Source organism: Podarcis vaucheri (genome assembly GCF_965113315.1).
Source record: "Podarcis vaucheri genome assembly, chromosome: 1".
NCBI lineage: Eukaryota > Metazoa > Chordata > Lepidosauria > Squamata > Lacertidae > Podarcis > Podarcis vaucheri.
In genome coordinates, this window is record NC_138759.1 from 66,890,948 (window position 1) to 66,916,207 (window position 25,260).

Here is a 25,260-nt window from a genome sequence, read left to right on the forward strand (position 1 = left end):
AGTCATTTTTCAGCTCCTCTTTCACCGCTTAGCCAAGGCAGTTTGGGAGAAAGGGCAGGAGCCGTTAAAACTAAAGGAACCAGATTCAATCCACGAAAAGCAGGGATCATTCTCTCCTACAAGGCCCCCAAAGCAGGATGTGTTTTCTTTTTTCTTTTTTTCCAGGTTAAGGGGGATTTAAAAACAAAAAAAGGAAGCAACCTCAACTCGCTCCTCATCCATTCTCCAGTCAACCTCCGCTTCTAATGACCCGCAAAGCCCCATGGATATCAATGGGAGGGTCCCCATTGACTTCAACAGAATGACGGTCGCGCCCGAAATCAAGAGCTCTTCGTTTTCTTTAAGGAGCACTTATGGCAACTTTTTCGCTTGTCTTCATTCTGGTTTTTTAAGTCTCTTTTCTCCCCCCGCCCCCCCTCTGCCCCTCAAAACAGTGTCAGTTTAAACTATTTTAAGTTTTGCTTTGGAAAGACAGATATATGTGTGCGTGTGTGCTTGTTTTTAAGGGAAAAGAAATGCCAGACAATTAAGATATCTTTCTTTCTTTTAAAATGAGACTTGAAAAAAAGAAGAAGCTTATAAAGGAATGAACTCAATAGCCCGTTCCACCTTCTAGACCTAATCCGTAAGAAAAAGCGAGTGAATATGCTGTCGCTATTATCCTATAGCTAGACCATCTGACGCTGGGTATAGGATTTGTTTTCCAGGAAAGGGAAAAAAACGGGGGGGGGGGATAAAAGACGCTGGGAAATAAAATCATTCCTTAGTTTCTTAGTGTCTTAATCAGTGAGGCGGAAAACTAGCAGAGAGGGGGGAAAGAAAGAAAGATAGCAAACCGATTGCGGCACCTTTCAGCTGTGGAGCTGGGATCAAAACATTGTAGCATCTGTTGAAAGAGAAAGTGTCTAAATCCTATAGAAGGCTTTAGTCTTATAAGGAGGGGCGAGAGGAGGCGGAGGGGGGGGGAGATAAGAAACAGTGTCTCAGTGATCCCTAAAACCGCTAAATCACTGGAGAATTTCTCCCGGATAGAGATGTCTCTTTTTGTTCTGTCAGCCCTCATGTATCCATTATTTTATTCACTGCTGCATGGCGTTTATCAGATTGAGACCATATTTGTCCCCCTCTGAGACCTAACCTTGCCTTATGCTTTTGGAGTAATGGACTCTTAAAATCCAGGAACACAGAGGCAGCCCGGCGAGGGGGGGCACCCGAGTCCCCCGCATGAATATTCCAGGGCAGAGGCATTTTATTAATTTTAATTTAGTGGTGCAAAGGCTTTAAGTGCGCGTCTCTCTCTCCTCTTCTCTCCCCCCCCCCCAGCGCCTCAGCCAAGGCCTCTACGCCCCCTCCCCCGCTTTCCTCGTCCACATTTTTTTTGAGGTTGACTCAGGGCCAAGAATATAGTAGCAGGCCCCCATCCGCAAGCTTTATTCCCATTCATTTGTTTTAACTATATGGCAACTGGTGATTAATGGGGGTCTCTGAAACCCTGGCACCCAGATCCTATACACGTTGACTGGAAGAAGAAGAAGAAGAAGAAGAAGAAGAAGAAGAAGAAGAAGAAGAAGAAGAAGAAGAAGAAGAAGAAGAAGAAGGCCAGTGTGCCTTACTTCCATGTAAATGTGCTTTAGGGAGAGCAGCTGAATACGCTCTCGGGGAAACGATCTAGCCACAGTTAAGGACTTTTGAGACTGGAGTCCCATGGGCGTTTAATGGGAGGCTGGACTCATTGTCTAAAACGGAGCTTTTCTTCTGAGTAAACCTCTTACCAGCAGATCTCACTGGTGTAAATGGGATGGATTGATCCGCGCGCTCCCATTAAAACCGGTGGGATTTACAAGGGCTTAACTACAGTGGCTGAATCCTGCCTCTCGTCTCCCTCCACGGGCCCTAGCCAAATACTGCCTGAAATCCAGCACAAAAACCGAAAACAAAATTATGTGGACCCAGCGCTCCTGGCTGGGGAATTTAGAGAGCAAACACGCCCCCTGTCCCGCACCGGTTAATCTTTAACCCCAAGGATCTCCTCAGTTTTTCTGCGGGGGAAGGTGTGTGCTTCGGTTTAAAATTTAAATTTTAAAGGATGAGGGTGGGCGCTGCTGTTTCAGGAAACTATAGAGGAATAAGACACCGCGTCTTTTCCGAAAGGGCTTCACGCCCGAGCCCCAATGACTTCTGCGACAGATCTTACTTCCTTTCAAAACAACAACAACATCTGGGAAGGGAGAGAATCCCGATTTTAAAATAACTAAATACGCGCCTGGCGATGAAATGTGCCCTCGGTTCAGATATTACAGCGACGGACTTCAAGCAACCTGTTATCTCACTGCTGCAAACACGCCCGCACCAACCGGGGTGGGTGGATGGGTGGGTGTGGAGGAAGAAATATTGAGCCCAACAAACTGAGGGTGAGATATCAAAATTGGACCTTCCGACAGCCAGAGAGAGTTTCTTGACTCCCCCCCCCGCCCCCGTTTACCCTTGGTGGGGCTGCATATGTTCCTACGCCCTGGTTTATGACAATGATCCGCTTTGGTATAATATCCGATATAACATTCAAATAAAGCCAAGTTTCCCAGCTTCTGATGAGATCTAAAGTATCTGGAACCCTATTAATTGCCAGCGATCTCTCTCACTCTCTCTCACACACTTCCACGATCTGTAGGCTATACGTATGATCTATTTAAATAATCCTCTTATTTGGGGTTGTGACTTGTAGGTTGCGAGTCAGGGCGAGCTAATCTGCGCCTGTGTGCTCCCCCTGATCCTGACAGCAAGTCCCATCCATCTTAGAAGGGCTAAGGCTGCTATTCTAGAACATAGGAAGTCAGAGAAGCCAGTGTTAGGTGGCTTTAGCGGGGTTGACTAAAGGTTTGGGATGCAAGTTCCATTGGAGCCATTCTTAGCCTCGGGCTATTTAGGGCCCTAGCCTGAGGGCCGGATCCTTACATCAGCAATCTTAAAACCGAATCCGCAGAAATCCTGTGGATTGCAGTTCAACGTGTTTCCCAGCTAGAATACGGAGCTTTGCAGCTAGCTAGACCCTGACTTGGGACTTTGTAAATAATTTTGATCTTCTTCCGGGCAAATGCGCCCAGGATCGTGGCACTGTCAGCCTGAGATTAGACGTCGTGGGGTTTAACTGCAGAGTTAACACACAACCAGGAAAATTCCCCGTGCAAGACCCTCGACGAGCCGTGGGCTGCCCTAGCTCTCTTCCTTATTAATTTCAGTCCAGGGTTGATCGTGCCGGAGGCCGTGGGCCATAGCAAGAAAACGAGCCGGGATGCCAGTGTTGAGAATCTCCTAGCTTTAAAAGTCCGAGTTATACACACAAAGAAAAAAGAAAGGCCGATTTAGCCTTTCTGATATTCAGGACTGATTTAAATCGGTTGGAATCCGAATTCTTCCATTGCTCTGCAGGAACTGTGAGTGAATCTTTGCGCCTGGGACCATCTAAGTTATATATAACGCGGCCTATAGAGCCACGCAGCTTACAGTTCAGGTAAGGGGAAGGCGATTCCTTCATATCGCTGTTACTCAGATCAGCTGAACAGCTGGCTTTAGGCGCCGTTCAACAACGCCTACCCCCCGCCTACCCTCTGTCCGCATCCCGAAGCGAAGCTCAGGCGCAGGTTCCTCACGCCACCATCCTCAACGGAAGGGTTCTTCCTCGCTTTGCTTCGCGTGTCCCTCTCCTTACTCCAGAACTTGGCAGCTCTAATGAATTGGAAAAACCTGGGTGCTGCTTTAGAGTCCCAGAGCCCGATGTCCAGTTCTGGAATAAGCCACTAAAAGTCCGGTGGCACTTTGAAAGACTAATATGTTTCATGGCCTCCGTGGCTCAGAACAAGACCCAGGGCAACTGATGCCACCACAAACAGGCTTGAAGGTACCACAAGGTTCTTCTTGATTGGGCTTGTTTTTCGCTCCTTACACTACATGGACGCCACTCTCCCTTTGGAAGAGGTCGGCAATATGTGGTCTTAAAGACCTGGGTGCCGGATCAGGTCTCCCTAACCCTTCCATCCCTCCCAGGGGCGCACCTACTCAGCCACTCAAAGCACCATTCTGAAAAAGGATGGTTCATTGAAGTCAGTGGAACTCAGTTCCAACTAAGTGTGGTTAGTTAGGGCTGAAGTGTCAAAGGTGCTAACCGGCGGGTGGGGGTGGGGTGGGGGTCTCAGTGAGCAGGCTGGCTCCCCGTCATCCTCCAGCCCCACGGCATTCTTCCTCCCCAATGGGAGATCTGAGAGTTGGGACGGTAATAGGATGCCCCGAAGCTCTTGTCTTTCCAGGGTCCCTCCTAGACTGCTCCCTTCTCTTAAAACTGACATGTCTAATTGGCAAGCGGAGCCATATCGTGTCCAGAGGTCTCCTGTGGAACATTTCTACAGCTGTCTCCTTCAACTAGACGCTTATTCATGTCGCCTTAATGAGAAACAAAACGATCTCTAATGAGCAATTACATAGCGACAGAATTGTTCCCATAACAAATTCTTGCGTGTGACAGAAACATCCTTTGTACCAGATATTCCGCATATTGTTACTGATTTCTTTCTTTTCTCTCTCTCTCTTTCTCTCGTATCTTAACCTCCTTTTCGGGATGGAAAGAAAAAAATCAGGTTGTTGGGGAGACACCTCTCCCGAGAGACTGACCAGAGCCAGAGAAAGGTCTCGTGGCCCACCGAGAGGCCGCCTTGGCAAACAAAAACAAACCCGTCGCGATTATTACAGCATCTCCAGGAGCGAAGGAGCGCGACCCGCCCCGGAGCCTCCGCATTAACCTCTCGCCATTCCCTACAACAAACACCTATTAATCTTCCGCGTAAACAGGGACCCACATTGGCCAAGTGGGAGCACGTCTAGCTGAGGAGCGAAGGCGCCCCTGGATCGGGAGCAGGCGCGCCACAGAAAACCTATGCAGAACCAGCTCCAACCTGGAGCTTGACCTTTTCAGTGACTGCACGCAAGCACGCACGCAACCTGGAGGAAAATCCAGCCGACCCACTTCTCCTCTGCTTTTCCCGCAAAGGCTATTACGTTTGTCCTACCTTCCTAATTCCCTCTCCTACCCTTGCAAGCAAAGAAAAGACACGCCGAGATGGAAGCCAACCAGCTAACCAGAAGCCAGAAGCTTCTCTTGCTTCCTCGTCCATCTTTCTAGGTGCTTCCTCCACAGAGTCACAAAATTTGTCAATTACCCTGAAAGCGCAGTCGGATACAAGGGTGTTTTCCTCGCCTTCCGTCAGCGCTTGAGCGTCTCAGACTCTAAGGAGAGGGTGGCGTGGTCGTTGGTCTGGTTTGTAAACTACGTAAAGCCCATTTTTAATCATGTGCGCGTGTGCTTATAGGGAGTTTTTCGATCCAATGTGTGTCCAAAGGAAAGGGTAGGGTTGAGGGCTGCCAAAAAGATCCGGTTTAAAATAAAGCTGCTGCCTTTCAAACGCCTCTCCGACTGTTGCCCTCCTGAGTATTCACACGACACCCAGCCACCCACCCCCACCCCACCGCTGACCATCTCGAGGTAAAGTAGGAGGAGGAGGAGGAGATTGCCGCGGAGGTGGAGCCACGAGGCAGACCAGCGTTTACCACTTTGGACTTTGATGGGTCATTAGAAAAATCGGATTGATCAGGGTGGGGTGGGGGGAGGGAGAGGAGGGAGAAGAGGAGGAGGAGGAGGAGGCTTGCTCTTTCTCTCTCTTCTGCTTACCTTGCGTTGGCTGTCCTGGCACGGAGGTCCCCGGGTACCACCCCGGCCTCGTGCCCCACGTCCCGGTCTGCCCGTTCAGCATCCTTAGCTTGTCATACATTCCATCTGCCCCCATCTGTTGCTTTTCGCTAGCCAGGTTGCGGAGGACTCTGTTGATCGAAGATACCTGAAAAGGAAGCGACATTCAACGCGATGGTAGCAAGGAGAGGAGCCGCTTTGGAAACAAAGCGGCAACAACAGCAGGAGCAACCCCCCCTCCCCCACCCGCTGACCACAGATCTCTAGAACCACTGGGACGTTGCTGTCAGTCCCAGAGGATGTGTGTGTGTGTGTGGATTGTGTGTGCGTAAGAGGACTTAAAAAAAGAAAACCCAGCCCCCAAATTTATTTACAAAGAAACCATTCCCACCGATTTCAATGGGAGTCGCTTCCAAACAGGACACCGATCGAAACCATCGCGACCCTTTTGCGCGACTGCTGACTGCAGCAGGACTACTCTGTAGCAAATGGGCTGTGAGAATGGCAGCCGGCTCGCGTGTTCAGCAGGGCAAGCGAGGCGGGAGATGAGAGGGCTGCGGTCGCCCTTGAAAGCCAGGACGTGTCCCCTGCAATACGCGGGGTTCTCTCGCCAGCCAACGCGTTTAGAGCAGCAGTCGTCTGAAAACTATTTAGGGACTTAAGCAGGTTGTGCTCAGCAGAGTTCCTTCGTCGGGAGAACTGCACCTTATGGAAAACGCACAACCCGGGCAGAAATGCCCTGTGTTTTTCAACCTAGAAATAAATCCCCCCCCCCTGCATTGCTTTGCACATTCATAATTCGCTCGAGGAGAGTTCCCAGTTGGTCCCACCACCCTGGGGCGGGGTATTTAGCCTCCCAAAGCCACCTTGGTTTTCGGAGCCCTGTTAGCTCAAAAGCCAAGGATGAGTCCTGAGCATTTTTTAAGGGCACCCATAAGTTATTTGTGCCAAATGTTGCCCTTACCCAAGGGCGGGGGAGGGAGAAATTGCGGGGGGAGGGGCTCCTTCGTGCTAGAAGATCAAAGAGAAGGGGGAGTTAGCGACAGGTCTCCTGCTATTGTTCTAGGTCAGAGAGAGAGAAAGGATTTATTGATGAACTTACGCTGGGTATATTATCGTTGGTACAGACCCCCTCCGATAGTAATCTGTCTCGGATCTCCCAAGCAAAGATGGAGGGGCACTCCCGTTTATACTGTGCTATTTTGCTTACAACTTCTGGAGTCGCTACTCTCGGTTTGCTACCTCCGATTGCCCGCGGTCGGATGGAGCCAGTTTCGTAATACCTCCCCAGAATTTTACTCACACAGCCATTCGACACCTGCATCAGGGAAGCGGACAGAAAATCACATTATTAATAATTTCAAGACAAAAATAAAATTGTTTAAGTATGCATTAAACAATGACAAGCTTACGTTTTGATTGTCCAGCACTTGGACTTTTGCATCTGCATGGGTCTATAACACAAAAATATACCTTAAATGGTATGAGAACTTACTTAGAGAGGTTTTTCTTTTCTTTTTCTTTCTTTTTCTTTTAAAAAATATTACATTTGTGGCCCTACACGCTACAAAGGTGAGATTTTTTAATTTTTTTATTTAAAACCCACTTTGAAGGGGGGAGGGGGATAAAAACTGGAGAAAAATGTCAGATATTGGAAGAAATGTTAATATAGACATCATCAGCTCAGTTTCCAAAATACTCAGATTTCGGGAAGAGGGAAGGATTGGGAAGGTGTGGGTGGATTATAAAACGGGAATGATACTGTATCCCTAAGCCAAATCCCCGGCCAAATCGTTTTCTCATGAGCTTCTAGGGATAAACAGGCAGCAATTTCAAAAGAAACCAGCGTTGCTTATTGCTTATTCACATATACATATATATACATACATACATACATAAATTTGCATGCAGAAACTTTCAGTTACATGGAGGGGGAAGCGGACAGTTTAACACCCCCCTGACCTGCACACGCTTGCTTGGAAAGAAGTCCCTTAACCAATCGTGGGGCTCTGCCTTCCAAAGAAGCGTCCTTAGGATCGGGCGCATTGCATCGGTCAGGTCACTCCAGCCAACTAATATTCGCCAATAGAATACAGGCGTACATATGGAAATAAGGCATATCAGGTTGTCAAGCAGCCAGTGACTTAAAGAAAAAATAGATAGCTCTATCCCCGTGGTTTTGAGAAGCAGATTGATGGTGATTTAATTTTTTAAAGAATCCTTCTCTCTGCCCCTCCCCCCGCCCCAAATAGGCTGGAGAGGGAAGGTTGCAGCTACAGAATAATACCCTTCCCTCACCCACCCACCCCCAGGATAGGCTGTGTCCGGTTTTTTGTTTTGTTTTGCTTTGGTTTGTTCCTTCCTTCCCCAAGCCAGGTGTGGCGAAGGGTTGCTGGAGCTGGGAAGGCTAGGCGCATTTTCACCTGCAGGATTCGGGAGATGTCACACGGCCGAGCCCCGCTGTGGGCGAGTTCCACGATTTTCTGTCGGGTTGAATCTGGCAGCGGCCGACCGTTGACAAACACGCCGCCGAGCTGGTTGACGCCGCTGTGACCTGCGTGGTGGGGGGAGGAAAACAAGGACAATGGAAGCCTCGGCTACCTGAGCTGGAGAAGGACGACCTGGGGCGCCCCAGCTCCCTCCTCCCCGGTCAGGTTGCTGCTGCTGCTGAGACAGAGAGTGGGGGGGGGGAGAGGGGAAAGGGGTCGGGATGGGGGGTCGGTGGGGAACAGCGAAATCAACAACCAAACAACCCAAATCAGGCGCTTTTCTGGTTTCTGCTTTGGAGTTGGCAAAGAGAAAAGCCCCACTTAGCGCGGGCACAGGCGAGCCAGACCTATGGCTGTGGATCTCAGGTATGAAGACTGTACACACACACACACACACACACACACACACACACACCTCCCTAGGCAAAATCACTGCAGCCAAGTAGCCACCGTTACTCCAACAACCATCTATTTCACCAGTTGCAAAGCACGTTCTATACAGGAAAGTCATTCATTCATAGATAGATAGATAGATAGATAGATAGATAGATAGATAGATAGATAGATAGATAGATATACATATGATCATCAAAGGAAAATTCCACCACCACAAAGACTTTCTCCCCTTTGAACTGGTCTCCTTCCCTTCCCCCCCCCCCCAAATCCTCCGCCATCCCCCCTTCTAAACTCGACGCTGACTCCTCTCTAAGGCTCCATTCACGGTCCCAGCTCTGCCTCTCAAGCCCAGAAGAGCAACATTTGGTTACACACTTTCACTCAGAGACATCCTTTCAGCAGCCTTGGCACCAGCCGGCGAGTGAAGGGCACACAGCCGACTGTGGGGGAAAGGGGGTGGCTGGGGGTGGGGTGAAGGAAGAACCGTCCCCTCTCTCTTCCATGGGGCGGCGGGAGGTGGAAGATGCCTTTCGAGACCCATCAGCGCGTGGACCCAACGCAGCCTGGAGCCCATCCACAGAAAGTCCACCTCGCCCGCCGGCCCGCCCGCCCCACCACAGAAAGCACAAAACCTGCCTGGATCAGAAACTGGCTAAGCCAAAAACAGGCGCCTCCTGCCCTCCGTCTCTCTTAGCCCCCTAAATGCCACCAAGATCCCCACACCCCAAATTCCTGGTATGGAAAAGAAGGCGAGGGAAAAGGGAATTGTTGCTATTATTTTAAAAGAAAAATAAATCGGAGTGGTCTATTCTGAGCTTTGCGACAGTCCCTAAGCATCCTCCTAGCTACAGCTCACTTGGCCAAAAGCAACGCGAATGGATTTCTTTAAAAAAAAAAAAATGGTTCGAAAATAATTCCCCAACCTGCAGCTTGAGGCTTTGGAGGCAAAAGGCTCCCTGGAGAAGGTCTGGGCTCTCTCTCTCCCTCTCTGTGTGTCTCTCTCTGTTCTGCTCTCCTCCTCTCTTTGGAGCCTCCTGCTAAATTGACTCCAGGAGCCTCGGCTTCTTAGCAATAAATAAGCTCCAAATATAGAAGAGGGGGAAAATATGATGAGTCTCTCTGACATTTGTCTTTAAAATAAAACTAGCTGCACGTCAAGTTTGAGCTTAATTTCTGGAAATAGGCGGAAGTCGCCCCGGATCATGCATGGAAGGCTAATTGAAAAGATCAGTTGGAGCACTTGTGGCAGACGTGTCACTTTATGACAGTGCTCCGCTTTTGAAAATTGCATCGTCACGACAAACAGGAGCATGATAAAAACGACCCTTTCTGTCCGGATTTGGGTATCACTCCGACGAGATTGAACTCTACTCGTTTCCCCTTCGAGGGGAAGCGACTTTTTAAGGTAGCCACGGGGCCAGTGCGGACACAACCGAGGGGGCGCGCTGCCTCCTCGATAGATCCGAAGTGACATGCGGTTTGGAGAGCGATGGAGGGAAGGGAGGGTGAAGGAGGAGGGGAGGGGAGCGGGGGGAAAGAGAGAGAGAGAGGCATGAGCGTAAAAGCCACTAGAGAACCGACCAACGTGTGCGGTTTAAGAAATATAGGGGGGGGGCACAAGGCACAGATCCTCTTTTTCTCTCTCTGCCTCTCGGATGGACCTGCTCATCTCCCCCCCCCCCAAGTATGTGAAGAAGGGGAGGGAGCTTCCATCCCCGGGTCGGGGAGGTGGGGCGTCAAATGCCCCCCTTTTAATCCTCCCAATCACCACTCCTAGGTTAGGTAGTTCTGGACACATTCCCCTTCCCCACCCGACCCAACTCCCTGTTTCTCCCCCTTACCTTCACCCTCCCTCTCCATTGCCCTGGATTGTCGTGGAATCTGGGTTGCTCTCCTCTCCAGTCTCTCAGGGACCCGATCCAACCCTTATCAGAGACCCATTGTTTTTCAGAGGGGTGGTGGGGCGGGGGGTGTTTCAGAGAGATGAGCACGTGCTTCATTCTCTCTCACGGAAACCAATGGGACTCCCAATCCTGTGGCTGTGATGTTTCCTTGGGGCCTGGGGATCCACGGAGCAAGATCTCCCTCTCGCTCTTTCACTCCCACACACGCATGGGGCTGTGGACAGGAGGCCCTTTGCCCGCAGCCCCGCCAGAAATGTATCTCCGCGCGCGGCCCAACGAGGAATGCCAAACTCCCAAGTTGCGCGTAAAAAGGTTAAGCCTTAATCAATGCCTTAATTTCCCTGGAGAGGGGAGGCAGTTCGAGCCCAGTGGCAACGATTAAGCGCCTCGCCTTTCTGGGGCTAGGCTTCTAATAGGAAAGCATATGGTGTCAATTTGGAGCCCCGGCACCACATACACCCAGGAGTTGTTCGCACAAAGCCTGCAGAGCCGGCGGCGACCTTTGCGCAAAACCCGGGCTTCACCCGGACGGGATCTCCTCGCTCCACTCCTGCACGGGCTGAAGGGGAGGGGGAGAAGAAAGCGAGCGCCAAGGGCCGGCATCGAGGCATCTTCTGGCCCTCCGATTAACACTTTGGGATGAGCTGTGCCTCAAGGCCAAGGGCCGCGGCTAGGAGAGAGGAGGCTCGGCCTCCATGCCTGTCTCCCTGCTCCACCCTGACCGCGTCTCTTTCTGATCAGCGCTAAGGCTTACCAAGCCGTCGGTTTAAGAGGGATCCCAGGAGAAGGAAGCAACAGAATAAATACAGGCCTTCCCGGCCGGAAAAGTTTATCATCACGCTGCCACGGTCCGCCACGCGGAATCGCCCAAAAGAATCCCAGCACACGGGGCAATTTAAAGGCGCACTCGGTCCCCACAATCCGGTTTGTATGCTTAGAAATGCGTCCACCCCACGCCCTTCTCCCACAGTCCAAGAGCTGAGCGCAGGGCTCCAACCTTCCTGCAAGGACCCCCAAGCCCTTCCTAGGAGGAAATCGAGTGGGGCCTCGGAAAGCCGACGCCAGCAGCTTTACAGCGAACCGCCTTTGGCTAGGGAATCCCCCCCAAGGATTTCAACTCGACTGGCGGCCAGAGGGAGACGAAGAAGGGCCGCCGTCATGAAGACCCGGCCCCGCTTACTCGGAAGAAAGTCCTGCCAGAGTTCAATGGGGCCAACTCCCAAGTAAAGAGAGTGGCAGCTAAAGAAACCCTGATAATCCCGGATCCTGCGCGAAAGGCCAGAATAAATGCCCAGGCCGAGTCAACTAAACTCTGAAGTACCTTCGCTTGAGGAAGAAATTCTTGGCCGGTTTTTGACTTCAAAGGCAGCATCTTTAAACATGACAGCAACTCGCTAACGAGCTCAACATTATCTCACGGAAGGGGCATTTTCTGGGCAACCAGGCCCCGTTCCAGCCATCCAAAGCTATGCACTTTTAAGTCTCCCTTGGCCCCAGCAGGAGAGATTTAAGTAGGTGCTGCAACTCTCTGGTGGACTCCTGAGAACTTAAAAGTGCATCCCTTGTGACTGCTGGATTGTCCCTTAGCCCATCCGACCTCCCTACACCCAGGAAAGTCGACGGGACTTAATTTCCCAATCAAAGTCCGCGGGAAGGCGGCTGATCTGCTCCGCCAGCGCCCTAAATATATTTATTAGGAAGTGTCACAGTTTTCCTTTCCACCAACACGCTGAAAATCAGCGGAGTTGATGGTCCAGAATGCGGGTCAAACTGCCGCAACCTTGCGAGACTTCGCTTGGGAATCCAGACAAGGCCCTCCGAGAAGGATTGCTTTGTTTGCGAGTTCTACGCAACTGACACCTTATCCCAGTGGGCTGATCCACTGTGGGTACCATCGGGCTCCCCCAAACACAAAGAGGGCTGGGGGTGTGGCGGGATTGCGCCCGGTCCCTCGGCTTCTAGAGGAATCTACGTCCAAATAAGGGCGCTTTGTGAGAAGCCGCTGTCATTGGGGATTCCCTCTCGGGAGTGGGGAGAGGATAGCAAGACAGGCCTATGTAGGGCGTCCCCCACACGAAGCCTGGCCAAACCAAGTCCTCTCGGAAGGCAATCCTACAGGAAGCAAAGGGTCTCCCTTCTATTAATTTGACATCCAAGCGCACAGCTTTATCAGGAAGCCCTTAAGCAGCTGCTGCCAAGCTGGTCTGGAAGACGATTGAAAGGGACAAAATCTTTCATCTTCCTGAGTTTTCATTAAGTCTGGTGGGTTCAGCTCCAGGTTTCGCTTCCCAGCCCAAGCCCCCGGCCCCAGACCACCACAAGTGACCAACATTTTCTCAGCCAAGGCCTTCAGTCTCGATCGCTTTGACATTCGCCCCTTTTTTTTGCAAATCCCCACATTCCTCCAGCCAGAAGAACACAGAACACAGTTAGTGACATGGGAACTTCTTGCGCGTTTGCAACTTGCTTGGCGGACGATTGATTGTGTGCAATCAAGGGAGGTTCTGGTTTATTAAAAAAAAAATCCGATCGAGGCAGTTAATTCCAGTTCGAGGTCGCCTTGGCTTCGAAACATGTTGGAGCTGATTGCAATGAAACAACCACAGACAGACGCGACTGTCCTCTGAATCCGGGTTCGGTGACCCTCGCTTGCCCTGCCTCCTGGACGGCGCTGGAGTTTATTATGTCAACACATCCAAACTGTGAAGCTATTGGGGGGCTCTCCCAACCTTTCCGCTTTGCCAGCCTCTACAAATCTAACAGGATGGATCTATAAGCACCCATCGCCGCAATCCTAAACACACTTGCACAAACCAGATCGATTTTTAGTGAGACTGGCTTCCAGAAAAGTTGCGCTTTCTCACGGGAGCATTAAATCGAGTTGCATTCTCGACGGACTTTCCCGCGGCCACTCAGATTTATTTCAACTGCACCACAATAAACTGCCCCCTTATTGTCACATCTCGCGCAACCCAGTAGATCTCTCGCCCTGGGTTACAAATCTATTTAATCCATCTACCTTTTTCGCCCCAATAATTTTCAAATCTACACAAGCTTCCCTGCGCCAGGACTTTGCGCCAGACATTTAGGTCATCGAGACTCCATCACCGCGAGATTTTGTGAGGAGAGTCCAACCAAAAGAAGACCAAAGAAAATGATCCGATCATGTCTTCCATTCCCATTCAGAGGACTTTCCTTACATCGACACCCTCCCCCCCCCCAAAAAAATCCCCAAACACTCACAAAGAGCTGATTTACTCCAGTGGCTGCAGATCCGATCCATGAGCAGTGGGATTCTGGAGTGGTCAATTCCACACTCAATGGGTGGCCAATCGCTCCAGGCGCGCCATCCACAAAGCAGCTCGCTCACGCCTCCATCTTCCCAAGCACAGTTACTTGGAAGTAAGTCCCATGGAAACGAGAAGGGCACTTACATCCCCTCCCCAAGTAAGGGTGCTTCGGATCACGGCCTCGGAAATCTCCATTCGGGAAAAGGAGCGCGTCGCTGCACCGTCTCCTGTTGCAAGAACTACCAGCTGCATCTCTCCTAGGCGAAGGACTCAAATGGCAGCCACCAAGCGCCGGGTGTTGTAACTCTCCTAAGCTTCACAGCCCCCCTTTTCCAGAAGGAGCCACTTCTGCTATGATTAGTATTTTGAAAATGTGAAATTCTATACCTTCCCCCGCCTCTCTACCCCCCACCCCACCCCACCCCCGCCCAGCACACACAAACACTACCCACCCCAATAATACACCGACATCCTCAAGCCGGCAGAGTCGTGAAATAAGAGGGAGAGTCACTTACTGTTCTGCATGGTGGATTGATGGAGCAAGATCCCACGTGGCTCGCGGATAAGATTCTATGAGTAATAAAACAGGCTTTAATCAGGGGAGGGAAGCTCGCGGGCAGGTAGTTGCGCTGCGCTGAGTGCCCAGGTCTCCAAGGCCTCGTTGCTTTCTGCTGGCCTCCCAAATGATGTCAAATATTTTATATATATTTATATATATCATGCGAAAACCCTCCCAGCCCCAGAGCCTATATAACAAAAAACCTGGAAACGTTTCAACCTAGCAAGTCTAGTTCTTTAAAAAATAAATAAACATAAACCAGCCGTGGCCTTCTCCTCGGCAAACTGGCTGTGGCAGTGAGGGTTCGTGAAACACCAAGGAAAATGGGTCGCAGTGTGAGAAGTCTTCTAGTGATGGGGGACGGGGACGGGGAAAGTAGAAGGTGCTTCCAACTTGCCTGATTTATGAGCGGACTCTCCTCTCTGGCAATTTAACGACTCACACATCTGCGTAGCGCTTGTTAAAGTCTTCCCGCTAGGATGAGGGGAAAAGTATATTAAAAGTATATTAAGCACTTTTAAATTTGCGTTCCCTAACCTCCTCCCCGCCACCCACCCCAGTCATAGCCGCCTCGCATTTGGAGGTGGGGGTGGGAAGAGAAAGGCAGTTCAAAAGATTCAGAAACACACACACACAGAGAGAGAGAGAGAGAGAGAGAGAGAGAGAGAGAGAGAGAGAGAGAAAAGATGCCCAAGTTTTTTCCAGCACGCCTTACTGGAGCGCCTCCTGCCCATAGGAAAGAGTTCTGATCTGTGACACCTTTTGTGTCCGTATTTACAAACAGGACCTCGACTTTGGCTGGGCTTGGTTTGGCTGAAGGGAGCCGGCGCGACGTCCTCGCGCTGCACTTTGGGGCCAAAGGACCCTTTCTCTGAAAAGAGGTGGCCAGCAGAGTTTGTTGGCACTTTCTCTCCCTGGGTCCCCCTACCCCCGCTGCAACCTCTCCAGGTTGCTTATGGGCAAATCCTGCTCTCTTGCATGGGGCGTGGGTGGGTGTGCTGGGACACTTCTTTCCCTTTTTAAACTACACATGTTTGGGAGCTACTTCACTCTGGTGATTCTTTTCGGGGCACTACTAACCATCCTGAAAAAACCAAACCCGAAGAGGGAGAGAGAAGTGGGGAGGTGGTGGTGGGGGAGAGAGAGAAATCCACTTATTGTGATTAACTTCTTTTTTGGTCTTTAGATCTTCCCCTTTTTCACTGTACTGTGACACACGCTGTCTACCTCGCCTCAGTGCTTTAAAAAGTAAGGCCAGGAGGGGGTGAGGGCTGGGAATACAAAGCCTCCAGAAGGCGAACAATGGCCTCCATTTTACTCCCCTACCCAAACGCCGAGCGCAAGACCCCAGCCAAGCAGCCTCCTCCGGAACGGGCCGCGGCGCAGCCTCCCAACTCCGCGTTCCCAACAACCCTCCAACTTACAAAGGAGCGGGTGGGAGGGGGGGCACACAGCGGCCTTCCTCCTCCCTTCTGTAGGGCCCGCCTTGACCCACGCAGCCTGGCCAGCCCCAAGCCCTGCCTTGGCTTGTTTTTGTTTTTAAACCGGCCTTTTGAGGAATAAGACGAGGAATAATGCAACAACAAAAGAAGTTCTGCAGTTCTTGATGTTCTGTGTTGCATGTATTTATTTATTGGGTCCCAGCGCTTTCTTTTTAGGTTCCCAGCCTAGCAGGGGGAAAATAGAAAAGTAATTTCTCGTTATAAATATCTGGAGGTAATTATGTTACTGGTGTGAGTTGTTAGGGGTTGTAAAAAGATACAACAGCGCAGTGGGGTGCTCAATTGGGGTGAGACAATTACAATAAAGAACCTATTCAAGAGGTTTTGCTTTTAAAAAAAAAAGAGGGGAGAGAAGACAGAGAGAGAGAGAGGAGGTAAAATAATGAAATAGTGGCAGCCTTCATTTTATTCGCCCCCAAAACCTCCCCCCTTTTTTATTTTTTTGGAAGCTTTAAAAAATCTCTTCTCTTTCCAGGCTATAATGAATATTAATTTTATTCTTTCTACATAGAAAAAGAGGCATCTTCTTCCGGGTCCAAAACGACTCCGGTATGATTTTTTAAAGTGCTTTTCCCCCCAAAGCCATCTACGTCCCATTAAAAGGGGGAAAAGAAAATCAACACGGAACAAGGACTCCTCTCGCAGCGTGAATGAGGCGCGCGGTGGTAAATATTTACTCCGCTTTGGAGAGGCACCTGATTAGCAGCCGAGCCAAGCGCCCTGGACCCTTCTCCGGAAAAAGCCGGTGCCTCCAGTCGCCCAGAGTTTCCAGAAGGCGCCCCTTTAACACACCAAACACGTCTGCCGGGACACACGCTTGCACGCCGGACAACCGCTCCAAGACAGAAAGACGCCGAAGCGTGAGAAGCAACGAGAGAGAGAGCCTTTTTCGCCCAGGCGCGGGGGACTGTTATTGTGAACACTTCCCAGTCTCTGCTATACCAACTGGCGAAACGCATTTTAAGGAACTCACTTTGGCACTTATTTGGGGTGTTAACAAACAAAGACGGCTAGCTGGTTTCAGGCACCAACAAACAAACCGAGGCGTTATTCTGATGAATCCGTGACAGCAAAATTGGGGTAGGGGGGAGTGAAGAGATAAAAGAGAGAGAGAGAGAGAGAGAAAGATTTGGGCTTTTGGGCTATTTTAATTAGAAGGTGGACTGAGCTCTACAACCACCAGCAAAACCGACCCTTCTTCCCTTCCCCCACCCGGAAGCGCAATAATGGTGGAGTTTCTCTCTTTGCCAGAAAGTAGCTCCTTTTTACTGAATTTTTAAAATGAAATAATTCACAAAGAGATTCAGGTAGGCAGAGAGCAGCCTCGATCGAATACCCCGGTGAGATTACAAAACCTAAGCGAAACGCAACGTCTCCTTGGTCCCGGCTAGGCCTAATCTGCAAATTCCTATTTAAATCTCCAAATCTGGATCTAATCTGATCGTCTTTGAGATTTGATCCTCCCCTCCGCTGCAAACATAATTAGCTATTAAGATGACAAACGTTTACAATCCCGGGCCGAATAAGCAAAAGATAAACGCTAATCCATTGGCGTGGAGACGTTTGCTAAAGGTCACCGGCTATAAAAATTTATTGCCAAAGACCACAATTATTATTTTAGGCCTATAAAGACGCTCAGCCTCCAGCCATAATGAATGGCTTCACTTTCTGGAAGGAACTGCTCGGTGCTCTCGACTGGGCCTGAAAAGTTTATTTGTAAGCCTGGTCGCATCAGGAGTTTATCCCCTCGTATTTTAAACCCCTGATTTGAAGAAGCCAGTGGTTTATTATTCCCTCCCCCTAGTTAGATTAGTTTAAATAGAGTTAAAGAAAACATACAGAAGTTTATTCTTGCACTCCTGAAGCGATCACTTGTGCAGCCCTTGCCTATGCAAGTTCACTCAGAAATGCTTTTTGTTTCAGTGACGTTTATTCTCACATGAAAGTGTGCGTAAAATCTCAGCCTCAATGTATGGCGATAGAGGTGGAAACACTGAAGAAGCGAGGAGGTGGGGAATGAACTTTTTTTGGGGTCGCCCTGCATTTTACGTGAGTCTGGGCGAAACTTCAAAACATCCACCCAACAAGGAAATGAGATTTCGAAAATCCAAAATCAAACCAAAACAACAGCAACAAAAAAACCATTTGCTACTTGAAAAGGAAGCAGACAACATTCTCTAGCCTAGAAACTTGTGGAGAATGGGGTGGGGGGGAGCTATTGATCGCAGATTCTTTGGAGCGCAAAACTCAGGAGACTTAAACGATCTCGGAGATTTGAGTGAAGTGCTGGGGGGGTGGCAAAGAGCGCAGAGAGAGAAATGTTATTTTTTGTGGCTGTTTTTGTTTAAACAGTTTGTACTTCGAGCCAGGTAGTGATCAAGTTAGAAAGTTCTGCTCATTCCTAGTCTCGTCGTGGACAAGTTTGGGGAGATCTCGCGGCTGCTTGATTGAGAGTGACAGTCCTTCAGCTCCGCTCAGACCTTCCCGGATACAACTACTGAGACCTGACTTGGCCTAGAATGTGACTCTGTGTCGTCGTCCCCCCCTCCCGCCGGCCCGCGTGTCTCTCTCTTCCCCATTTCCTTAAGGTCGGTTAGTTTGAGGGGGAAAAGAGATATATAGACATAAATAAAGGGAGAAGCGAGAGTTGCCTAAACGAAAGTCCCTCATCAACACACACGCATACGCACACACAGCTTCAGCTTGACGGAGATACAAAGCAACCAGGGAAAAGAAGCGGGGGAGAAAGACGCTGAGCTTGGATGGACCCAGCTTCCCAAGAAAGCAAGCGGCCGAGCAACGCAGTGTGGTCCATAACGCCTCCTTCACAACAACCGCAACAACAAATGCCCCTCATAGGAACCAGGTGTGATGCATTCTCCTGTGTGTGCGCGCGCTCAGATGATCCCTACAGCTTTGGCCGTCCCTACCGCACTGTGCCAAACGGAGCAAGCCTTTCGTGGGGCTCTGTCTAGCAGAAAGGCCGGGCGAGTCTGCTGCTGTTGCTATCCAGAGAGAGAGAGAGAGAGATGCTTTCTCAGAAAACAGGGGCGGGGGTCGGTCCATGAAGGAGGAAGAGGAGGAAAAAGAAGAGGAGGAGAAAGAAGGCTGGAGCGAAAAGGACAAAGTTTGGAAGCCTTTGAGACTGGCATCTCGTTTAAGATCTTTTCCCGGAATGTAAGAAATGGTGTGTATGTGAGCGAAACAGGGGGGGGGAGAGCGAGAAAGGGGGGGAGAGGGAGAGACCTGTCTAAATATTAAAATGAACTGAAGCGAGGAGAAGAAACGAGCAGACTCACCTTTCTGAGGCATCCTGTCTTGTTGTCAAAGCTCCTGTCAATAGTTTTAAAAAGCGCCCCTGATTTGAAATGATGGTGCCTTAAAAAGGGTTGCCAGTAAAAGAGTTTTTCTCCACTGAAGCTGCTGGTTGTGTGATCTTGAGTTCCTGGGAAGGAGACAGAGATTGACAATAAAATGGGCTGTCACTGACTGGAGAGGGAGAAAGAAAGAGGATGTGAGCGAAGTAGGGGGGAGAGAGGGAGGGAGAGAGGGAGAGACAGAGCACACCTATGCTGATTGGTGATGGTTCAAGTGTATTAATGTATGTGTGCGCCTGGTCTCTGCCTCGCCTCCCCTGCTCCCCACTGGCCCATTAGCAAAGCCTGACCTCTGTCATCATCTTCCAGCAAAACACTTCCTCCCTGCGCCTGAACCAGAGCGGGAAATGAGGCTGAGCCAGGGCTCGCTTTTCAAACCCACTAATCACTCCACGCATGCAAATGCTCCGCTCGCTCCCACACAAAATATTGCTTTATGCAAAGCAACGCCATTGCCTCCTAGCTGCCGATTGGACGCTCACTCGCACTGCCTGGTTCAATTGGCCCATTTGTTTGAATATGAATGCACTGGCTTCTCTCTCTCTCCCCTGTTCCCCCCCCCCCAGCTCCCCGCTCCTCCTCGCTTAGATTCCACCGACCTCTCTCTCCCCCTACACCCGCCCCCCATCTCCAGCCCTCTTTGCCCTGAGTTCCTCTTCCACCATCCCTGGGCTTAAATGCGAGGCTCCGGGACGCGCGGTGAGCGGCCAGGCACCCTCCGCTAAGGTTTCGGGTTTTTTTTTGGGGGGGGGACACACACAATGTTTTCCTGGTTAGGGTTTAGTCATGTCTCCCGGCTGAACTTTTTTATTTTTTGCCTCTTTGCCTCCTTCCCCACCTCAGAGATCCCCTCTGTTCGCCCCATTTCCTCCGAGATAGGGCCTGGAGTAAATAAATAACGTCGCTCGGAAAAATAAAAACGAGGATTGCCCTTTTCTTTCCAAGGCGATCTAGGTTTGTGCGGGCGGGCGGGCGTGTGTGTGTGTGTGTGTTTGAGGGGTGGGATGGGAGAGACAGAAAGGGAGGGGGCGAACTATTTGCATTTAAACAGTTCTCTCCCAGCAGACAATGGAGATAAGGAAAAAATAACATTCAAATGGTAACGACATAAATATTTGGGAGACAGGCGCTTTGTCAACTGGGAATCGCCTGGAGGTAGCCAAGTCCACAGTTGGGTGTGTGGGTATTTTTCCCCTCCCCTCCCCCCTCCCCCCTTCCCTCTCTCTCCTCGAAATGTGATGGAGAAAGGAAACTCTCTCTCCCCGCTGCCTGGAAAGTGCAGAGCAAATACACACTTTACTTTGTGTATTGAGGACTTTCGTGAAGGGGCCTGAAGAGTCCTTTCCCAAACACCCAAACTTCTTCCACGTGCCGTTTGTTGACTAAGTGCTGTTGTGTTTCTCTCCCCCCCCCCACCTCTCTCTAGCAGACACTCCAAGGAGGGGGAGGAAGAGAGGAGGGAGGAGTACTAAAATATCTCCACCGCAAGGGTCGGCGTGTGTGTGTGTGTTGGAGAGGGGGTTTTGCGTGTTGCTCTCACCAGATTTAGCTCACTCATGTGCGCAGGGCGATTCTCTCTCTTTCCCTCCCTCCTTCCCTCTCTTTCTCTCCTGCCAGGGAAATCAGGGGCCGAAGGAAAGCAAATGACTTTGCTTCTCTGACCACACACCACCACAAGTTCATTTGTTGAATGGCGGAGTATTAAGACACACCTCAGTACACTCCAAAGCAACCCCTCCGCGCCTGCATTTAAGGTGACACTGGCAGCACCAGTTTGAGCTCAGGGTGTTCCGATCGTTTATGGCGAGTGGTCTGGGAGGCGGGGAGTGGGGAGGGGTGGGGGAGATGAACTTCTGCACAAAGAGGGAAGGGGAAAGGAGGAGAGAGGGAGGGGGCAGGGAGGCGACGGGGGGGGGAGAGGAGGAAAGAAGGCAAAAAGCCCCAGAAATTCCAAGAGGCAAAAAAAGTGGGGAAGGGTTTCGGGTAGGGGTGGGTGGGACACGAACGCGCCAAGCATAAAATGAAGTCGTAGCCCCGCATACACTTGACTTCTCTTGACATGTGAAAAGTGCTAAAAGTCAGAGCTCATCAATAAAGTGGCTGGCGATTGAATGAGGGCCCTGACAACCATTGCATTCTTCAATAAAGTACAATGAGGAGACAAACGACTCTGCCAAGGAGTTTGCATGGGAGTGAAAGGACGCCTCAATAGGAGCTGGATAATGGGCTGCCAGGCCGTCATGCACTGTCATCTCCAGCCCTGCAGAGAAGCTACCGCGGCCCCTAATAGCACAAAATGGGCTCTTAAGAGACTACCGGGCGATTCCTCTCTGGGATGTGTGTGGATCTCTCTCTCTCTCTGTGTCCCCCTCCCTCTCTCCCTCCTTCTTTCCTTCCTTCTTGTGCCAATTTGCCTTGATGCTGATTACCACTAATGTGTGGGGCTGCGCTTTTATGGGTCTTGCTTTCTATTTATTTTAATTTTTTTAGGGGAAAGAGAGGAGGCTGCAGCAAAGAAAGGCTGGGATTTAAAATCAGGACTTTCTCCTCGGTCCCCTCTTTTTTTCCAGGCCTCCGGTTCCAAAGTTTTTGGTGTCTTTTTTGCAGCAAATGGGAAAGAGTCAGAGAGAATTGCCCAGCCTAGCCGGGAGGGTTGAGACATTCTTCTGCAAACGCCACTCAGGAAGACCACTCTCTCTCTCTCCCCTCCCTTTCTTCTTTCCTTTGCTGATCCAGATTTTTCCCCACCCGGGCATTGCCGTCCCCCCATTTTTTATTTGTTTCTCTATCCCACATTGCAGCCCGCATCGATAACCCAGGCCACTTCAGTTTGCTGAAGGAAAGAGATCCGGTGGGTTGGACAAATCTTTTACCTCCAGTTCAGGCCTAAGGCGAGCTGCAGCCCCCTCCACACTTGCTGGAAATATCCTTTTTATTTCAATGTAATCGGAGCCGAATAACTATGATGGAAAGCTGGGGTGAAAAAACCAACCACACGGGGACATTCTAATAGGATTCCCCTTGAAAGGTAGGTAGGAAACTTGAGAATTCTCATAGCTGGGATGCTGCTACTAATAGAGGTGTAGGACTGTGTGTGTGTGTGTGTGTGTGTGTGTGTGTGTGTGTTTGGACGATTTTAGTTCTGTGTTTAAATTTATTATCCTTTTGTTTTGCCCTACTGTTATTTCTGAAGTGTCTCCCATACATTGGAACCCTGCTAATTTCTGCAAAGCCCCCGCTATCAATGGCTAAATCTTACACGGCAGTCCTGCTCCATTCAACTCCATGGGAACTTTGCTGTTGACTTCAGCGGGCGCAAGCTTTTTCAAAGTGCGCCAAAGGAGATCTTTGCAGAGAGATCAAAACGGGAAGAAAACATAGATTACCAAGCCAATGTCTCGCTTGCCTCGCGGGTTTCACCGCATAGAGTTGCCGCTGCGGGATAGTTTAGCAAAGTGTCTTGAAAAGACCCCGCTCCTTCAAGCTAGTCCTCTGCAAAGCTTTTTCTTTTCTTTTCTTCCTGTTGTCTGAAAAAACTCTCCCTCTTAAAAAAAAGATCGCAAAGAGAATAAGAATAATAACAAAAATAATCCCCGAGATCCTGGGGGTTTTTGTTTTGTTTAATGTGACTTCTAGTCTTCTGGAAATCAGACGAATCTTTTCTCTTTTTTTGTCCAACAAACATTTTTTTTAAATACTTTCCTCAAGTGGAAACGCAAAAAAGGGCAAAACAACAGGGTAGAAAGGTGGGGGAAATAGAATAAAATGAAGAACTCATGACGCTTGTTTTTAGGGGGGACGGACACGTCCAGATCTTCAGGCAAATTTCATTTTTACAACCATTCAATTAGCCTTCGTTTGGATTAGCACCTCCTTATATGCTGCTCCTTCAGAATAAAGAAGCCGTAATCTTGTTGCTATTTCCCCCAGGGCACAGTGGGCCTTGCGCCCCTTCCCTCTCCACCCCCTCCCGCTAGTTTTGTTTTGTTTGTTTTTTAACTGCGGGGGGGGAAGGAAATAATAAGGGGAGGGAAACGGTGAATAATCTGACGTCATTGCAGAGATGGGAATGGAAGGAGAGAGGAAGCAAGTCTGGGAAGAAAGGAAGAAGGGGGGAGGAGAGAGAAAAAAGTGCCACAAAAGGTGAAGAAGAAAAAGATTGGGTGCCTCGCTTTGCTGCTGATTTATCAGGACGTTGGAGACGGGAGGCCGAGGGCAGGCGAGGGAGCCTCCGAAGCAAGGAAAGCAAAAGTTGAAAGGGAAGGAGGGGCCGAGGAGAGGGAGGGAGGGAGGGAGGAGGAGGAAGACAGGAGCGGAGCGGAGGGCCTGCATGACAATGTGCATGTGTGAAAGAGAAAGAGGAGAGGAAGAGGACAAGGCGTGTAGAATGGGGGTGTGAGAAAGGGAAGTGGGATTTCTGCGAAGACGCGGAGAGGCGAGAAAAGGGGAGGAGGGACAGAGCAGGGCGAAGTGAGAGTGTGTGAGTGTGCGTGTGTTTTAAAGAGCGAGGGAGAAAAGTGTAAAAATCTTGTGAGGAAAAAAACACAACTTGGGATGAGTCCTGGAGTAGAGTAAAGGAGGCGGGGCAGAGGGGGGGGATGGGGCCAGGCCCGCTTGCTTAGGAGTAAGAGCCGTGGAAAGAAGAAGCCCGCTTCGGATCCGGCTGGGAGAATCGAGATGGAAGAAGACGCGCGCGTGGGAGATCCGGGCGAGGGGAGCAGGTTCTCACGTGCAGCGAGAGCGCACGTCGGCCAGGGAGCGACGCCCTTCGCCTTCGCTCAACTTGCTCTCGCAAGCAGCGTCTGGGGGCGAGCGCTGCCAGCGACAACCCCGGGAGCCTTTGAAATAGTACCTGCTCTCCAACGACCAGAGGGGGGAAAAGTCCTTGCCAAGTTGAGCCACAACTCGAAGGGCGCCATTTTAACTCTGGGTTGCTCTGTTTTGTTTTGTTTTTAAACAACAACACAAGTTTGTTTTTTAAAAAAGCACGTTCTGGATTCCCCCAGGTATATACAGGTGTAAACAAAACAAAACAAAAACAGAATAAAACACGAGAAGCCCCAAACTCCTCTGCCCTGTTCCTTTTTTTTAAAGTCTTTTGTCAGCAGCTTTGAACTTGAGAATTAACTTGCTTAAAGTGGCAGGCACACGATGGAGCAAGCAGGGATGAGGCCGTGGAAATGGTCGCGAGTGGGGTGGCAAACTCAAGCGTCCTTCTTGCGGGGTAAGGGATGATTACCCCCACCAGTTTTGCATGTGAAGTGGAAATGAGGAACGAGCGCGCCAGGGTAGATTGGCTGCGGGGGAAAGAAATGGCCCTTTTCTCCAGGGATTTCTCTTGACCACAGGAGGGAAAATAAGCGCTGAACGGAGAATCAAATGCATTTGATGCTCACCAGGTTGGCACCTTAGCACCTTGCCCACCAGACCTGGAGGGACCGCCGCAACCAGAGGACTTGAGAAGCAAGGGTCCGGATCCCAAGTGGATTTCTAAGTAGACACGTGCACTCCACGTAGATTCGGAAATGTCATCGTGGATGGATGGGGCGGGGGGAAGCTTATTTACTCCCCAAAGACGCGCACCTAGGATGGCAGCTTGCGCCTTTTCTAATTTGGCAAGAACGAACACCAGACGGGCAGCAACAGCAACGAAGAGTCTTGTGGCACCTGAAAGCCAAACAGATTTATTGTGGCATAAGCTCTGTGTGGAGGGGAGCCAACGGAGTCTGATGCACGACGTGTTTGTCTGTAAACTGAGTGCTAACTGAGGATAACACTTCCTGCCTCTGAGGAAGAGGGATCTGCGCCACCAAAGCTTATGCCGCGGTCCGTCTGTTAGGCTTTATTTCGAAGGTGCCACTTCCTGTTTTTACTACAACAAAGTCTGGCTCATTCTTCTGAGCGTCTGGTGGATTCAGAGTGGATTGATCAGAAATGTCTTGAGCAGTTACGAATACTCCTGCGGTGGGAAATAACTCTAGGGGTTCCGGTTTATATCTTTTCTTTTTC

The 25,260-nt window shown here is 50.2% G+C and overlaps 1 protein-coding gene and 1 long non-coding RNA gene across 15 annotated transcripts in view; one reads left to right on the plus strand and one right to left on the minus strand.

The window, feature by feature from the left end:
- LOC309527648 overlaps nucleotides 1–25,260 on the plus strand; it is a 384,549-nt gene that overhangs the window by 219,699 nt on the left and 139,590 nt on the right. The window lies entirely within an intron of this gene.
- The window catches only part of PAX6 (paired box 6), a 42,757-nt gene that overhangs the window by 12,999 nt on the left and 4,498 nt on the right, over nucleotides 1–25,260 (minus strand). For 3 of the 14 annotated variants that reach the window (XM_082202521.1, XM_082202523.1, XM_082202524.1), the window contains exons 2-8: nucleotides 19,174–19,319; nucleotides 14,770–14,846; nucleotides 14,329–14,383; nucleotides 8,158–8,288; nucleotides 7,147–7,188; nucleotides 6,837–7,052; nucleotides 5,717–5,882 (exon numbers count right to left, since the gene is read on the minus strand). In XM_082202521.1, the coding sequence (XP_082058647.1) occupies nucleotides 5,717–5,882; nucleotides 6,837–7,052; nucleotides 7,147–7,188; nucleotides 8,158–8,288; nucleotides 14,329–14,338 (565 nt within the window). In that variant the 5' untranslated portion in view covers nucleotides 14,339–14,383; nucleotides 14,770–14,846; nucleotides 19,174–19,319. Of the gene's footprint in view, nucleotides 1–5,716; nucleotides 5,883–6,836; nucleotides 7,053–7,146; nucleotides 7,189–8,157; nucleotides 8,289–13,766; nucleotides 14,140–14,328; nucleotides 14,384–14,769; nucleotides 14,847–15,087; nucleotides 15,109–15,452; nucleotides 15,472–19,173; nucleotides 19,320–19,441; nucleotides 19,461–19,541; nucleotides 19,653–25,260 lie in introns of those variants that run through there. The other 11 variants (XM_082202522.1, XM_082202525.1, XM_082202515.1 and 8 more) reach the window with 11 other exon arrangements.